The sequence below is a fragment of the Toxorhynchites rutilus genome, chromosome 2 (genome assembly GCF_029784135.1).
Source record: "Toxorhynchites rutilus septentrionalis strain SRP chromosome 2, ASM2978413v1, whole genome shotgun sequence".
NCBI classification, from domain to species: domain Eukaryota; kingdom Metazoa; phylum Arthropoda; class Insecta; order Diptera; family Culicidae; genus Toxorhynchites; species Toxorhynchites rutilus.
This window is the reverse complement of record NC_073745.1, coordinates 200891737-200910939: the sequence shown is the minus strand read 5'-3', so window position 1 is coordinate 200910939 and position 19203 is coordinate 200891737. Positions and strand designations below refer to the sequence as shown.

The 19203-nt window shown below is 36.6% G+C and overlaps 1 protein-coding gene across 27 annotated transcripts in view; it reads right to left on the bottom strand.

The window, feature by feature from the left end:
• Positions 1–673: 673 nt before the first annotated feature.
• LOC129769323 (glutamate-gated chloride channel) overlaps positions 674–19203 on the bottom strand; it is a 445802-nt gene continuing 427272 nt past the window's right edge. For 19 of the 27 annotated variants that reach the window (XM_055771497.1, XM_055771512.1, XM_055771501.1 and 16 more), the window contains 2 exons: positions 14543–14653; positions 674–4957 (listed from right to left, as the gene is read on the bottom strand). In XM_055771497.1, the coding sequence (XP_055627472.1) occupies positions 4811–4957; positions 14543–14653 (258 nt within the window). In that variant the 3' untranslated portion in view covers positions 674–4810. The remainder of the gene's footprint in view (positions 4958–14542; positions 14654–19203) is intronic. The other 8 variants (XM_055771499.1, XM_055771513.1, XM_055771516.1 and 5 more) reach the window with 1 other exon arrangement.

Below are 19203 nucleotides of genomic sequence, written 5' to 3'. Positions count from 1 at the left end.
ATTTTTGCAAAAAAAACTAGCAAATTGACTTTAATTTGATATATCGATCATATGAATCGGTTCAGTAGTTTAAAAGTTATGATTTTGAAAAAAATGCATTTTTGCTGTTCGGAATTTGAGACAAAAGTGCTCGGAATATGAGTCAATGACAAAAATGGTGTTCGAAATTCGAGACAGAAGTGATTAAACATATTTTTGTTTTTCATCATGAATATGTATTTGTAAACCAATTTTATTGTAGTCAAATGTAAAAGAAGGCTCTATTGTATCCAAAAATCAAATTAATTTCGCGAAAGAGTGCCATTTAGAGTAATGAGACACTGTTTAATGGCCATCAAAGCTTAAGTGTTTGGAATATGAGACAAAACGGTAGAACCATTGTGGAGGAAAGTCGCGTTCGTCCCCTATAATGTTGTTGGTTTCAACAATTTTGCCTTGCCTGCTGGGATGAGTTTATCTAGGAGCGGGTCATCTACCTTTTATTTTATTGTTTTTTGAGAACCATTTCGCATTGGTATTCAACATTACTTAAGAATGTTTCTATTCAGGAAACATACCTTGCCCAGATTGCGCGCGATGTGAGTGGTGATGCATTCGTATCACTCCCGCTATCGATTGTTTGCAATGAGTAGATTTGGAGTTTCGAATTTGACGTATTTTGTGGAGTCAAACATACTTTAATTGAAAATGGTTTATTGGAAAATAAATAATGATATTCTTTCGCGACATCTTCTTATACCTTCTGTGCTTTCATCTAGAAACTATCAAGTTACTACCGTTTTCTTCAACTGCCGAAAAGCAATTGATGGACGAAGAAGTGTAGTTTTATGACTGTTTACGCATTTTACTAGTTTTCAGTGTTACAGTCGATCTAAATTAAAAACACATACCCTTCTAATATTTAACTCTGATATTCATATAAAGTAGCTGAGTTGAAAATAAACATCGTGAATGTGTAGGTTGTATTTTTCTTGCTGATTTGTAAGTTGTTTTTTTTTCAACTAGTTTTAACTAGTAGCACTGCTTTGCTATATTTCACTTGCGGCTTTGCGGTTTCGAAGAGTGTTTATTGGCTTTCCTACAAATAAACTTGCAGTGAAACGACTCTTACTTACTTATTACCCATATTGTTCGAACATTATTATTCTTTTTAGTGTCACTTATGCCCAGATAAGTGACTATCTGTGTTGGTTTTTGTTTATTCCAAGGATAGCAAATATACGAGTAAAGGTTTAATTACAATGTGTGTGTGTGTGTGTTTAATTTTGTTTGTAATTTTTCGTCTGATGTTTTCTGTACCTCTGGTTGATACTATAAAACGGCGCTTTACTACTTTAGAGAGTTTTTCCCTATGTTTTGGGCATCGCACTTTCGATTTGCCTCAATATTTCTGCTCAGAAATTTTCCTCTCGGTAACAAATATGCTTCATTTATAAACTTTACAATCGGCTATTTTATTTTGTATGCTTAGTTTACGGTGTAGTTTTCTTGTTTACTAAATCACAATCTTAGCTGAGCTGTATCTTTTTTTTTTGTTTAATTATTTTAAATTTCATTTCCTTTTTACATTGAACGATTAGTTGACAGACTTCACTCAATTGTGTTTTTTTGGGTGTGTAGAATGTAAAGCACAGATTTAATTGAAGATGGTTGAGGAAAATAATTATGGAATTGCTAGTGTTGTGGAGGTAATCCATCATCAGATAATCAACCGTAGGCATCGTTTGACGTTCGAACTGATCGACTATTCATTCGACAACGACTTACAAGCTACAACGAAAGTTAACCAAAACAATTATCTGATATTCTTAGTTGGAATTGTTTGATTCTAGTGGCTACCATAAAAATAACATATAATCATGTCTTTTTGTTTTTTTGATCGATTAATGTAAAATATCAAATGTGAATATCATAACTTGATTTAGAATAACGTTCAACACTTTAGAATATTGTTTTGCTAGACTGGTATATAACTTAACGTTATTAACAGCCAAAAGAGGTACCCATTGTTATACGGTACGGGTAAACGTTCAATCAAACACATGACACAAACTTAACGAGTATTTGGTAAAGCAAAAGCGAAACTGAAACATCATAATAGTCCCCTAACTAGTGTTTCTAGATGTACCAAATTGTTGTATCGTCATCGGCGCGAGACAACGCAGCGCCGCGCCACGCTGTTTCTTCTCCGATATTTTTGATATGTAAAATGACAAAACTAAGCACTTGAGTAGCACATTTTTTGCTGTACTTTGCGTAGTAGTATTCTCTAGTAGTCGTAGTAGTAATAGTAGTACGTGTAGCAGTAGTAGTGTTTTCAGTTGTTCTATCACTTTGTATAAATATAATAACTGCTATGGGCACATAAATCACAATTTTTCATTCCATCTTTCTTTTTTTGCAGATGTGCTTTGCTTCAAATACCCTTCGTCTGCTAATCTTATGACCTGTTGTAACAATAACGAATCCATTCATTTTAAATACGCCGACTATACTTTTTTTTTGTAATCAATCGGCATGATCATTTGATCAGAAAAATAGGTTTACAAAAAGGGATACTGAAAGATTTGAACAAATTTCAATGTTTGTATACTCAAAAGTGTTTTACATAAAAATGTAGCACTATGACACACTTTTACAGAAACTTTTCGTAGTAAGTAAAAGCAGACCTCAATGTGCAATTAAGTAGTAGATAATCATAAATTGGTCCAACGTTGATTGCAGGTATTTTAAAAAAGTGTCAATAAACCATTGTTCTTGGACAATCGAAAAGCGTATGAAAATACAGTATTTTTCTCCCATAAACAATACCCTATATATTCTAGCTAAACACGATAAAATATTTTTTTCTTGCTCTGTATTTAAATACGAAAATATTTGTATGCATTCGAAAAATTTCTTAAATATCTTTGGTGACGCAGGATTGTTTTTTTTCGTAATTGTTAGTTGCTTTTGGACTTTGGATTGATTCTAAGTCACTCGGACAATGTCGATTGTGGAAAAGAAATGTATTTGTTTTGCATTATAGTACAGAATTATGACAGTTACAGTTTCGAATGTTTCGAAAAGATGCTACAAAAGCGTTCTTTGGTTTGCTATAGTTATAGTCTCCTGATAAATGAACTGGTGTTCCTGGAATTGAGACCTTAATAATAGAATAAGGATATAAAAATCGATAATTCACGAGAAGAAATCATTCTTGTTTCGAATAAGGTCTAATCTGTGAGTATGAACTGAAAATGGATGAACCATTGATTAATAATTGGGATGTGAAATAAGTAAGAAGGTAGCAGATATCGGAGAAGCAAGTTCGACATTGTCAAAGTCCTGAGTGAAGTGTGCAGGGTGCGCAAACCTAACGAGAGCGAAACAGCACAATGATTGAACAATTTATAGTAAAAAAAATAGAAAATGTTTTTAAGCTATTATATAAATCTTTCAGTGCGTAATTGTCAAAGGACAGACCTTCCAACTATAAACCTGCAGTTCTGACTTATGCGTTCCGTGTGTATTTATGTTTCATCTGTTCCGGGTTCGAGGGAACCGTGTGTTCCCTCGTTGTTTGTTTATTTCGGTTTTAGTTGATTGTGAACTAATTGTGCGATAGCATGATTTTGATGTAATTCTGTGAACCTTTACAAGCCTTTCTTTGGTTTTCCGCGTTTTCGCTACATTACCACGGTACGGTAGATTTGCACGATGTGGTTATTTATAATTTTAGATTCTGTGTCCTTACATCTATATCGTGTTTATGGGTTTTTGTCTAATTCTTTGGTTGTAGAATAAGAGCGTTTTACATTCAGATTTCATAGAAAATCGATATAAAACACAGTTTTTTTTTTATCAATTGTTCTTGCCTTCGCCTCCAAGAGTATATAATGGTTTGCTCCTGTGCTTATCTGACTAGATTGTTTTCCCTTACTTATACTATATCATTGAATCGTTTTTGATCATATAAATATCCAATATTTGTTTAGTTTTTATTCAAATAATATTGCTGTTTTTTCACTTTATTTCTTACCGCTCACTTACCACACTATTTGATTGCAAAAAATCTTGTTATTGGCTTGGCGTGTTTAGTTTGTCCATCATTTTGTTAGATTCTAGTTCATTGTGAATTGAAGGTTGGTTGCTCGAAGGCTAGCTGACGCCGTCATTTCTAATGGCGTACAATGTATGCTTTTGTGGGGTTATGTATGTTTGCATTGACAAAGGAAAAATGGTTCGCCCAAATAATGAATGGTAACTAATCGATTCCACTATACTTCAAAATTTAAACGTTGCAAACTGATTCTGTATTTACATTCATTTCACAAATCTCTAACTATTTGTTTGTCGATACAGCATTCAAAATGATCAGTTTTATTTTTTGATTTGTTTCTTCTTTTTGCTGATGTTTTTTTTTTACTAAAAGGCAGTATTTGTTTTTGTTGTTTCTCGTTCCATTACTCATTCACTTTTTACATGTAGTCTCTACTACCAATCGATTCTAACATCGTTTGTAAGCTTTTTCACTTGCTCTAATCCACCATCAATAGGCTTTTGTTTGTGTGATTTATTGAAAGCTGTTTTTTGCCTTTGCAAAATGTGTATAAAAACTATCACCCTACGGATTGCGCATTCGTGTTCCGCTGCACCGATTGATGAATGTGATGAGCTATCAGACAGCGTTAAAATGCAGCAGGAAAAAAAACACCCGAATCGAGGAACAGAAACTGTGGAGCACCAGCACCATTCCCATCTAGCAGAGTTGGCGCTACAGCAGATTGTTTGTGTAGATCTTGTGAAGCAGATGCTTGTGGATTGTATTCTAGGAGAATCCTTTATAGTGGATGAAGAAAAATATAAGAAAGACGGCATACGCTGACGGGAAGGTGATCCGAGCGATAACGTCGATTGTTTTCGCGACCCGGATCGGATGGGGTGGCTCCTTTTTCCGCACCTGGACAAAGCAGGTCTGAAACGATACATAAAACGGAAGCGAGATTAGTGCAGATTCATTAGCATTTGAGTGGTGTTTTATCTGTTTGCTATGCGAAAAAATAAGGTGAATACGAGTTCATGATTGCCAATGCAAGTAAATAAATCGTACATATACTTCTCGTGTTAGACACGGTGCGGTCCCAGGTGATTATCTGTTTGATAACGCATTAAATCATCAATTCGTATGTGTGATTCAATCATACACAACCAATTCACACACAACGTTATGAAAATACGTCCTATATTATGTTTATCTCCTGCTTTGCTTCTGCCCGTCAGTATAAGCTCTGCACTATGCTTACTTCGCGCATATCCTGAGAAAGCATTCTATGGTGAAAAATTTTGAACGTCCGTTCAAAGCGGCAATAAAATAGTAGCAGAGATTGGCCAGTTGGAGCACAATATTCGTAGCGTTTTAACGGCCATCCGACGACACGTATCTACCGCGGACCAATCTTGACTTCGATGAACGCACGGTCTCCACCGAACAAAATCGTACCACTGTGTGCAATATATATTTTCCATGCTACCTTTGTAACAAGCAAAACTGCTGTGTCTGACATCAACGTTGGGAAAGACTGCATGGTTTTGAATTATAGAGGCTTTAAAATATCTCAGTTCATTCGCTTTTAGTCTTGACAAAGGAGAACTACACTAATCTCTCGGCCTAGAGATAGGCTATTTGGAAAAACACGCTGCCGTCTGGTCGCTAGCTGGATGACTGATGAATCTTGGATCCTGTGAAATCACGAATAGCTTTTTTAAACTAAAGATTATGTTCTTCGTTACAAATAATTTTGATGAACGTCCTTTTACGTTTGATATGGTACCTAGGACTACCAAAATATGTGAACGGAAGAATTGTCAAACGATCATTGTATTTTACATTTCCTTTTGAAATTACTGCACATCTCATGTTTACGTAGTTCTCGAACCGCGAAGGTTCGTTCACCTCTAGTATCTGAAATGACGATTTTCCCAGACTTCTCAGTTTAAAAGTACGTTTTAGGGAAACATTTTTCGGTCTGCACAACGACAAGCGAGTACTAAAGTACTCAACACCAAAAAATATCCCCGACTTGTATTTGCAAAGCGGATTCCCCCAGACGCATTGATTTTGAAGTACGTGTTAGGGAAAAGAGCTCGGTGGGAACGAAAATACCCCCGACTTGCATGAGGATTTGCAAAGCGGCTTTCCACAGGTACATCGATTATGAAGTCTGTGTTGGGGAAATGTTCGAGTTATAAGCATTCGAGATACGGATAGGGTTATCATACAAATCGGCAGAACAAATATATGGGAAAAAAGGAAGTTCTTCCAGTTTTCATGAATTTAAACCGTTTAGAGATTAGCGTGCTGTAATGTATAGCATATCAAACGAATCTTAGAGAATTTCCGATTCGATTGGTATGCAAATCATGAGAATTCGTTCACAGTGAAAATATTTATTAACGTTAACTTTATTTGGCACCCTTTCTGAAAGACGTAGTTCTACGTCAAAAATAGGTATGTTTTCGTTGTTGTTACACATATAACATAGATCAAAATAAAGTAACAAGAGATTGGCCAACCAGAAACGTCCCGACAGGCCACATGTGACCCGCGGGCCGCGTGTTGAGTATAGCTGCTCTAAGCTGACCCCATGGATCTCAGCAATTGTGTTGCTTACCAAATTACCAGACCAAAGGTTTCGACGTAGGACTACGTCTTTTTTTGTGGTGTTCAAAGTTTCGAAAATGAAAGCGTTACGCCGGAGAACGAGATTTTGAACGTTAATAACTCTTAAACAACTGCACGAAATGGTATGCTAAAAACTTCATTCGAAAGATAAAATGTCTACGCGTTATATGCTTGTTACATCCAAAAACTTGTTTCAAAAGCCCTAAAATTGCTTTCAAAATTTCACTCAGTTATGATTGCGCAACGTTTGCGGTACGATCGCTGGAATGGATGATTGTTTCTCTAACACAGACTTCTGAACCATGGAGCCTGTGGATATGGGCATAGCAAGTTTAGATGCAAGCAGCGGGAACTTTTGTACTCGTTCACGTTTTTGAAGTTGAAGTTTCCCTAACACAGACCTCAAAACCACGAAGCCTTGGGAAATCGACAATGCAAAATAGATGCAAGCTACGGGTACTTTTGTACTCGTTTGCGTTTGTGGGCATCGAAATGTTTCTTTAACACAGACTTCAAAACCATGGAGGCAGGGGAAATTGGCATCTCAAATTAGATGCAAGTAGTATGAGCTTTTGTACACGTTTGCGTTTCAGCAAATTGGAACGCTTCCCTAACACAGACTTCAAAATCATGAAGCCTGGGGAAATCGGCATTACAATATAGATGCAAGCTGCGGGTACTTTTGTACTCGCTTGTGTTTCTGGAAATCGGAATGTTTCCCTAAAACAGACTTGCGTTTTTGCAAACCGGAATGTGTTTTCCTATACAGATTCCGAAACCAAAAAGCTGGGAAAATCGGCATTACAGTTACATTCAAGCCGGCAATACTTTAATGCCCCCAAGCAGTTTTACACTCCTGAATTAGTTTTGCTATCACAGTCTACAAAAGCAGGAACAAAGGTAACGCTTTGGCTCGATTATTCAAGACTGCATTGGAAGATATCATCTCTTCATGTCGTTAGCTCACTGAACTTCTACGCATACCGTTTGATGATTAACAAGGCAAAACTATTTGCTGCGACAACCACTACCATAAAGCATGAATTGGGATTTGTTTGAAATTGAATTCGTAAATAGTTTCATTCATTCACTAGTGAAACGGCCATCAATATTCCACGTGCAGAATTTTGCAAATATTCGTGAAAAATTTACCAAATTATCGGAATCTATAAGGATGATTATTCGACGACTTCCTTATGTACTTTCGTGGCATTTGTGTGTAAAGAGACGAGCAAAAAGATGGTATTTTATTTGATATGAAAATCATTCAAAATCACGACGTATGGCGCTTTTACCCCGTCGTACCCAATGAGGAACATCCGAGGTGGGATTATTGCTAATTGCAATTGATTACTAGACCAACGGCAGTCCTACGTCAGCCTTGCGGTTTTATCATAGGTATAACCTATCCATGGTCACTCATGGCCACTCCATGGCCACTCAAGAACATCTATATTTTTATCTAAAAGTCACCCTTTGGCAAGTTATGAGTTTAGAATAGCGCAATGTCTTGTTGAAAATCTGACTTCATTAAATCCTTATCGTGTTCAATCAAACTTATCGCCAGCGTTGCTAAATAATCTTCATTTTTGCTGTAATCCACTGTAATAGAAGCTTGGCACGAAAGGAAAATGCTGTTCAAGCCACTTCCACTGAGTACCACTTCCAAAGTTTCAGCTTATGTTCGAGACTTTGCACAATTTAACGTTTGCATTAAAAAATGGACTTTTTCGGATGGTGATAGAAAAACTAAGACAGATAATTGAGTTCGATGAATTTCCCATGGAAGGTTATATTATATTATATTAGCTTATTTGCAAAAAATTCTACCTCCTTGCGAGCGAACCTGCCGGAACGCAACTTTCGCCATGGCGGACGAAAACATGCGTGTAGGCATGTTTTTGAGTTTTTTCTTCGTTTTATTTATCAATTCCTTCTCAGTTTTCGCGATAAAATTGTTCTCGATTGGACGCAGCTGGGGGACGTTGGTCGGGTTCGCCGACTTGGGTACCAAATCGATATTACAGCCGCTCCATCTCCTCTAACGATCGCTTCGAGTAGTCAACGCCAGATGTGGCCAGAACACCGCGTCTTCGCCCTTATGGTATTTCTTGATGAACGACGCAATATCCGGCAGGCAATTCGTACTATAAATTTCCCCGTTCACGGCCAGTCCGGAGCTAAAGAAGAGCGGCTTTGACATCCCCTTCTCGCTGATTACCAGCCACAGCAGCACCTTCTCGGGGAACTTAGTGTGTAAAATAAACTTCACTTCGGAGCTCACTTCCTTCGTGGGAGAAGTAAATCACGAAGTGCCTTGCCATCCAGGGGGAGATAGGTCTCGTCGTCCATCACCACCGCCACGTTGCGATTCGCCGAGAAAATCGACTTGACCATCTTATTCAGCCGCTGCCGTTGCGTCATTGCATGCAGTTCCGAGACCAGTAGACGGGACTTCCGCTTCCTGACATGTATGTCCATGTTCGCCAGGTACCTCCCGGCCAAGCGAACCCAGCGATGTAGCCACTTTTCCCTTGATCTTCCTCTTCAGAATCCTTTGGAGCTTCTTGTCGCTCAGGGTTGTCGGCCGTCCGGAACCGGGCATTCTTTTGATGCTCTGATTATTGTCAAATAGTGCCTAGATGTTGTAGATGCCGGAACGGGCGTATCCGGCATTCACTAAGTGCCGCACGATGTCCGTTTTCGACGCGGTGGGGTACCGTCCTTTGAACGCGCATACTTCGGAACGGAGTACCTTCACTGTTTCCGCCATCACGGTTAGAGTTCGACTAATAGAGCTGTCAACATTTTTCTGTTGACTCATGAGTTACTATGATTGATGCATGGGTTTCGTCAGTGCGTGTGAAGGTAAACCCATGAAAAATCGGCAATTTTTGTCCATTTCTTTATGCAAACGTTAGTGGTTCTCAGATTTTTCGTGAAAAGTGATAGTTTTGTTACTTATCGCAAATTATTAGACCCGTATTTCTTTATTTTTTCATTAGAGTGCCCATTTCCGTTTTAGGGTGGTCCAAAAAATCAACGTTTGCCCTTTTTTAAAATTTTTTCGCATTGATGTAGTCTACTCGCATAGGAATATTGAACGAAAACTGAAAACTTGCTAATTTTGAAAATTATTAACATAAAAACAGCTTTCAAGCTTTCAACTTTTTTTTTTAAATATATGGCGCCCTTGGTCCCGAAACCATGTAAACTATGAAAAACAATTACAATCAATAATTACGAAAAAAAATTGATCTTTTTGGTATTTTACTATTTTTTAAACAAGATTAGCTAATTAGCTTTAATTTGATATGTCGACCATCTGAATCGGTCTAGTAGTTCAAAGGTTATGAATTTTTGTGGTGGGAAAAAGGGGTTAAAATTGTTTTTTCGGTTAATTTTGAAAAATCATGACTCAAGAACAAAAACAGGAAGTGGGTTATATCTATGGTATAACCGCAAGGGTGACGTAGGACTATCGTTGATTTAGAGATCATTTGTTTGAAGTTGAATCTGAATTCATTCTGAATGAATGAATATTTGGGGGACTTCGAAAACGAGAGCGTTACGTTGGAGGCACAAGGTTTTATGCATCCAATATTGGATACGGAAATATCCTACTGATGGGGAAGAATAATCTTCAGAAGCTATCCTGTTAATTGCGATTGATTGAAAAATCACAAAACCAAATGTATTTGGTCACAGTGTTACATGAATAGAAAGCATTAAAATAAACTCTTTCACATGAATGTAATTTTAAATTCCCAGAGAAACTGGCAGATTATTTTCAGTAACGATTAGATATTTCCACATTTTCCTCGATACTGGAAGCCCACCAGGTATAGAAATGAAAGACGTAGTCCTACGTCAAAATATAACGCCTCTCAGGTTTTTTGATATTTTATGTAAAAAACCTCAGCTTTCAAGAAGAAATATAAAAAAATATAGCGTTCTTGATCCCGAGATCATGAAAACTATAAAAAACAAATGCAATCAAAAATTACAAAAACCAAATTCAATTTCTTCGTAAGTATTGTATTTTTTCTGAAAAGACTAGCTCAATATCTTCATTTTGATATGTCTGTCTGAATCGGTAAATTATGGATTTTTAAAAAAAAGTAATTTTGGGAAAAAGGCAAAAAAATGATTTTTCGGACTACCTTAAAATGGAAATGGTCACCCTAAGAAAAAAAAAATACGGGTCTAATATATTGCGATAAGAAACAAAACTGCCACTTTACGCGAAAATCTGAGTTCCGCTATATCGGTTTGGCATGGAAAGGCTGTATAAATAAATATGAATTCAAACTCGGAGTCGGACTACAGGGTGTAAGTTTTAAAACTATGGAGTAATTCAAAATGAAATCGTCCTAAAAATGCAGATTTTAAAAACGTGATTCATATCTCAAAAACTATGAGTCGTACCGAAATAGTGTCTTAGAAAGATGATGACGTGAAATAAACATACGCTGAGAAAACAATAGTACTCTTTCTTGTTTACAAAAAAAAAACTCTAAATTCCAATATCTAAAATATGTAGTTTTTTGACGTAGAACTACGTCTTTCATCAAGGGTGCCAAATCAGAAAACAGGTAACGTTTTTATGAAATAAAGTTAACGTTAATAACTATTTTTGCCGCGAACGGATATTGGCGATTTACATACCAAACGAATCGGAAATTCCTTCAGATTTGTATGATATGCTATACATTACTATCCCATTGTCTGTATATAGTTTAAATTGATGAAAATTTCCATTTCCTCAAACATTTGTTCTGTCCATTTGTGTGCTTTCCCGAACACAGCTGTCAAAAACGAGCAACTTATCGACGAGCAACGAAGGGAAATCGTAAAGGCGCGTCCACATTATGCCGAATGATGCCGATCGGCCTATACCAGGCGGCAAATTCGGTTCGTTATGTAATGTGGACGCCCCATCGGGTGCACGAAGCCGAAGTCCCATCGGATGTACGAAGCCGTCACGAACACACGAAGCACCATGTCGTCAACGCTAATTTACTTCGTTTTGTTTTGGTTCGACTTTCTCGAACCGGACCCACTTGTTTCGGGTTGGGTTCGGTTTGATTCGAGTCGGTTTTCGGCACGTCGGCAAGCCCGGGCGGTACGTCCACATTTAGTTGTCTTTACCGGGCGGCCAAGGCCGAATGGCGTAATGTGGACGCGTCTTAAGATGTAAAGTCTCTGTGAACAAAGGAAAAGAAGAAGTACGAAGGGGAATATTTGCCTAGAGTATAAACAGTGGATCGCGCTGAGGCAAACTTTCATTCTTCGCGAGGAAATCGACTGAACAACATCGCTGGGCGAGCTGGACGGCGAGGAATCGAATGCCTTTCTCAAGGCAATGGGGGTGGAGGAGTAATATGATGAACAAAGTAAAGTTTTCCAAGGACCTTTTTAAAGGTTACAGTTGAATGAATTGAAGTTTAAAGTATCAAGCAAGGAAGGAAGGCAAACTTTCAGTATCGTTCTGTATTCAAAGCAATGAATATCACTTATTCTTCCTCGTTTTGCGTCATCATATATCTTCGTTTCGAATTGGGCTGTGGACGCGAACAAATTAATCACTCGCTGATCTCTCTGGAATTGCAATTATTGCATCAAACTGACGCCATTGCATTAAAGTTCTGAGCTACACAATTGTGTGGGTAATCATCAAGCTAGGCTATCGTCAGCCAAGAATATAAATGTTCTGGAATTTTGTCAGTGATTTGGTTTCGCATGACGGTAGGAAAACTCTCTCCAAAAAAGGATGACAGCTAAGCTAACCTAGACTGGCAATATTAACAGAAAGGGCTTCCGTTGAGAAGAGCACAAAACGGAGATAAGTGTGTGTATATTTGCCAGCCGCAAAACTGCTTTCAACTACACTGGAGAAATAGTTTAGTAAAAGCAGCTACCAAATCTTTAGTAGCCAAAACATTGGTAGAATATACAAATGTTTTGTAAATATTACCAAAATTGCGTAAAAGCGATGTCAGACGCAATGAACGTTCCTACCAGAGATTCGTAGATTTTACTTCATACCATTAGTAACTTTGTTTTTTTGTCATACACTGAGAGAAATAATTAGTAAATATAACGAATTTTTTGGTTAATACTACCAATCTATAGTCATTTTCGACCGTACTAATAAACACCTATGTCAAGCAGAACCATGATTCGGAAGCCCAATATCGGCTACATTTTCTCGCCGAAAATGCACGTATCAGAATTATATCCTTATTATACCTCCGTATTGCCTTATGGGAACAATGAAAATGGTTAATACGCGCTTTTCTCACCAATTTTCAGATATGACAATATCCAAGCTTACTAATGTTATCGAGTAAAATATACTAATCTCTGGTAGGGATGCGGGTTTGTTGACAATATGTACAAAAAATTTGTACATTCTACTAATTTTGCATTACCAAATGTATTTCGTAGTTTTCGACCGAGGATTTTTCTAAGGGTACCTAACATCTGTGATGTGCGCACTTTGCAATCGCTATTTCTATTTTGGAGATGAAGCGATTCGGAGGTAAGCATTTTGTTGATGTTACGTTTCATTACATATATACATATTTAATATTATTAACATATGTATTTCTTTTCTTCATAGAGACACGAGAGAACAAAATGCGGATGAAACGGGCTGGTGCTACCGACACTCCCTAAATAATGCAAACTAGAGCGATGCAGCAGGAAGAGGAACGGGAACTTTCCTCGTGTACGCTGCTCATAGAAAAAGTTATATATTATTATTATTATGTATTCTAAATATGTGGAGTTAAATGTAATCTAATAGAATTTTTTAAATTAAAAATAATTATTAAAAAACATTTTTATTATCCCTGATGATTATCTCTCACAAATGAGAAGCAAAATTTTCACTGATATTGCACCAATGTTGGACCAACAAATCGTAGTTTGTTTGACGTTTGTGCCTACCATTTTTCTTTCGTAATATGTACCAATGATTAGTAGGGTAGAAAATGACTAGAGAATTGGTAACATGTACCAAAAAATTCGTCGTATTTACTAACTATTCCTCTCAGTGTAGGATTACATCTGCGCTAATCTTGATCATAATGAAGCAGTGCTACTCTTTTTGAGGTTGTTGAGATCAACGGATAGAGTTTATTTCGTTTATTCAGTCACCAAGAAAGTAAATGTCGTTCTGAAATGTTGAATGCGATTTGGTTTCGCTTGCCAATAGCAAAATTTTCTCCACTAAGGGTGACAGCTGCGCTTATCTCGAGCATGTATTGTTCTGTGAGCACAAGAATGAATCATCAAATAATTATCGTCAAATGATTCTACAATAAAATACATTTCAGGGCGACCAAACTGGTAGAAAGGTTATTTTAAAATTTTCGTAGCATTATAAAATAATATCCGCATTATATAATAATATATTTGTTTAATTTTTTTAAATTTTTTCATATAAAATAGAAGTCATGTAGAAAATTTATAAAAATCAGAGTACTATTTTTTTCTCAGTGTATTTTTTTTCACATTTAAACATCAATGCTCTATAACTCTTCCTAAGACACTATTTCGGTACGACTCATGATTTTTGAGATATAATTTTTCAAAGATTTTTCTTACTAAAATCGATACGCCCTTTTCAAAAGTTACACTTAAATCAAAAAATTTCCAAATGCTGTGGAAAACTCATATTTCATTCAACCCAAACGGAACATAAGCTTTCATTCGAACCAAAAATACTCATGTTTTGTCATTTGTCGGTTTCATTTGGAATTGCTCTATGTCTTTTGGAACAGAATGAAATTAAGCTAAAAACAGAATATAAAAAAACTGATGGCGATGGATTCATTGATTGAACATCTTCATATAAAGAATAATACTTACTTCGGTAGCACAGCCATTGTTTGCTGAGTGGGTACACGGGCTTGTGCCGCCCGCACAGCTGGTACATGCGACTATCTCGTTTGGTCCGCCGGATTCCCGTTTCTTCACACCCTACCGATGGGGAATTTAGTTAATAACATGAATTTGTAATAGTAGCGTGTATGTGTGTGTTTTTAATTTGTCGGTGTCAATCGATTGTATTGCATTTTAGTAGAAATAATTATAAAGATTGTAAAACTCAAACACAAAAATAAACAGTAATTTGTTTCATAGATCGCAGACGGTGTTCTTAAAACTGGAAAATTTGCTGAAGTCATGTAGTGAGAAGAAAATGCATAAAGCATATTTAATTTAATCATCTGCAGGATATGTTTTGGATGACAATAGGATTAAAACGGGTGGTGGTATGTTGGAAGTTATTAGTGATGGGTCACATCATATTTGACTGTATTGTCATGGGAGCATGTTTTATTGTAACTGTAATCGCCAGCATTGAAGTTCATGACCAATTATATCGCTCGTTGTCGATAGTTCGATTGCGAAGATTCCGAGAAGACTATTTGACCTTTGACATGCAGGGTATTTTTCACTACTTCTACGACTGGCTATGTGTTCAACATAAAATGTGTACATCACAGGTACTACTAGATATTATAGAGAAGGGATCAAACTGATGGGTTATCACTCAAAAGTTACTATATGCTCGCTTGTAAGTCATTCTCTAGCACGTCTAAGACGATATCTATATAGAGGCTACGTAGGGATTATATACAATTCAATAGTTGATAATATAGATGAAGCTTCCTAGTTTTTCTTCATTTCCATAACGTAGTCTAAACGGTATATTGCTAGATAAGAACTGGACTCAAATTTCATTCCATAGTTGCTGTTAAAACTATTAGTGGTCGAATTGGTTTTATTAGTTTAATAGTGGATGTTGCGAATGAGAAAAATCAATGAACAAAAAATAATATGTTGGATCCGTTAACCCCCATGAAAACTTAACAATTCAATACTGGGAAATTGTGTTTGATTGTTTGTTACAACGCAAGTTCTTTTTTATTTAGATATTCTATAGTTTGTAATTCGCGATCGATCATATTTTATGATCAACACAACGAACGACGCCCGAGGGAAGCAAATCATTATTAATGTCAAATTACGGGTTTACAGGTTATATGATTTGGGCCAAGAAGGGTAGGCAGTGTTAGAAAGTTGACTAAGGACTGGAAGTTGGAAATTAATGATTTTCCTCGACTGTCGTTTGTGGCGAGGCAATCAACAAGGTGGAAAAAAGTAGTTTGGGAGATTATGATTTCATTCTATAGACTCAAAATTGTACCCCCCATTACGAAACTTTGTATCGTGACAGGAAGTTTTTTCAGGTATCGTAAAACCTAATTTTGTAGACCATACTTTGTTTTACTTTAATATCCAAAACATTACATTGTTTGTATGAATTACCATATCGGAGATACCTGTGACAATGCGAAATGCTTTGCTGAAAACATTTCCATTATGGATAATAAACCTCAACGATAAAAATATGCTTTGGCCAGTTGCCAACATTATGATTCTCGCTTTACTGTGGTTTTTTTTCGCACCTCAACTTTATTCTGCCAGTATTGTTGGGTCGGCCAACAATGGGACAAATTATAGTTTCTGAAAACGTTACTTGTCACTACAAAACCCTCTCTGTCTATGCGCTTTATGGGTAGTTGCCTGGGTGCATTGTGCATGCAGTGTAAATGTATTTCTGTTCCCTGAATCCCAGATACAAATGGAGCCGGAGCTGGTTGGGTGAACACATTGAAGAAGAAATGTTTTATGTTTAACTCGCGGGGAATTAATGGAAAAGAGAAAATAGATCGTAAAAAGCAGAAGAACACTTACCGGCTAAAGAAAATAATGTCCACGAAGCATAACATTGTTAAGAAAGGAAATAGTCTAATTATTCATTTTTACTTTTGTTTTGTTTTGTGTTTCTGGGTTATTTGAGGCTGCTGGTGATTTCAATGATACGGCTATACAAGGCATTCGCACTAGTTCATTCATGTTCTCAAATTAAACGCAAGAAACTTAAGTAACAAAAATATATTTTTCGTTAACCAATAAGTGAAACATAAACAGAACAACTTGAAATGACAACGTTAATGTATTCTAAGACGCTTTTTCACATTCATCTAATTGACAGATCTACTTTTTTCATTATGTTCCACAATTAAGTATCTGTGTACAAATAAGCTTGAAATGTATTGTAAGAATGTACGTTTGTTTGGGTTTATGTATTTTGTTTCATTTTCAAACTATTTTTTTGAAATGTATAGCTAAAAGTCATTTTTGTTGAGATGCTAGCGTTTAATATATACATATCGTGAAAAACCCGATTGAGGGAATCGTTTTTAATTTTCGTTCTGGCTGGTCACACTGAACATTTAATATGTTCTATTTGTACTCGTATATTCGTAAAAAACAGATTCCCTCAATGGAAGGTTTTTTTTTTGTTTCAAATGTTTTAAATGACAATAATGATATATAATACATTAAAAATACAGAATTCACATCGTAGTTCCTTTTCCATTTACTAGGTATTTGGTTGACGAAATATTGTTCAATCAATTAATCAATCAGTAAATTCAACACGACGTGAAGTCCATTTGACGGTGAAAAATGAAATGAACGAGGACCATCGTAGAGCAGATAGCAACGAGAACACTTAAATGACTTTTGATTTATGTTGACACAGAAACTGCTGAAGGATCAAACACTCATTTCCAATTGAATGTGAAGGCCGATGGCTCCATAGTTCACTGCCTATCCTCAGTTGAATATGACTCTGCCGAGCTCTGATTAGATGGTTCAAATTTGCAGCAAAAATTTTGCATAATTTCAATAGAACTGTAGACTGGAAATGGAAAAATTGCATATAACTCAAACTCTGCATGATTTACATTTACAAGTTCTGGCCAATTTTTCAGATAAATTTTAAAACATGAGGCGGTTTTTCGACCGAAGAAATTTCCATATTTTAGAACACAATCATTTATGGTTTTGTTTTCAGGTTTCTGATTTCAGTAGTACTGTTGTGGCAACTTTTTTTCTCGTAGATTTTTGTTTAACCTCGATCCTATATTAAATTCGACGTCGAAAAAAAATGATATATATAGGAACTCGTAGAAATTTCAGAAGATTATGTTCATCGAAGAAAAGAGAAAAAGCATTGTCTACATTTTTATTTTAAATGAGAATATTATAAATGACTTTTTTTAATCCCTCTTGAACGAATGAACATATTTGTTTAGGTACATGTCAAATCTTAGCTGAAATTGTATGCTATTCAACCTTGATTCTTCACAATCAATTATCTGTTTTTCGCTGATTTTGTTTATCTAGTTTAGTAAGAGGTCTTTGTGTCTCGAGAATTTCTAATAATTTTTTTGGGAAGGTATATGCAAATGCGGCAAACTATCGCTTATATTTGTTGCGAAATGTTGAGGTTGAGGCGTTAAAATCAAAATCAAAGGATTTTACGAAAACCGAAGCTTTCCAACAGGTATAATGGAGCAACGGAATGCCTCGAAATTATTATGCAAACGAAGCAGTCGTTAAAGTTAACCCTTTCCCGTACAACATCGAGTCTCACTCGTGGGTACTTGAATAAAATAGAGCGCTAGAACCTTCAGCAGGCTAGTGAAATCAATTGATGTGTGACGTATCAAATAATACGGGAAGGGGTTAAACACTTCTCGGGAGACAATCCGTCAAGTGTTGGTTATAAGCTCAAATCTCGTGAAGGCTGAAAGTATCAAACCCCTCATCTTACACCCAGAGATGCTAACCTTCCTGATTTTTCAGGATTTCTCAGACTTTTTTGCACCTTCCCTGAAATTCTGACAGACACACAACTTTGCCTAATTTTTCTGAAACGATCCTAATCTTAATACTTTTTACTTTATTAAAACAAAAATTATCCGTAATAAATATACTGGGACCCCTGCCAAAGTTTTCCTGGATGGAAATGAGAACTGTCATAAAAGCCTACATAATAAGCGTAGAAACATACCACACGCCTGTATCGCGCGATTTTCGCAATGACAAGTCGCAGCAGGAGCTTGATGTAAAACACATTCAGCGGCTTTCGTCGGCTTCACTAGCTGCCATTATTATATTTTTATAGACGGATGCAAGACGAGTCTAGGTACAAGGTACAACTGATTGGACAGTAAGTTGATTAGACAGATAAAGACAGAATGGTGGAAAATGGAAGAGGGGATCCGAAGAATTAGTTCACTGTTGTACGGTTCCTCATTCGCTGCGGTGGCTCGATGGATATGATGCGCCGCCACTGTTTTGTGAGAGTATTAAGCCGGATTTAGACGTTGTGAGTTACTCGGTTGTGAGTTAACGTCAAACGATCCGAAGAATTATGAATGCACTCATACCACGAAATTTGACATTTGAATTGCATGTATGGGACTACTCGCAGCCGAGCTACTTCAAAGTTTTTTGTTTTTAAACGAGCGAGTAGCTCCATTCGGATCGTTTGACGTTAACTCACAACCGAGTAACTCACATCGTCTAAATCCGGCTTAATACTCTCACAAAACAGTTGCGGCGCATCATATCCATCGAGCCACCGCAGCGAATTAGGAACCGTACAA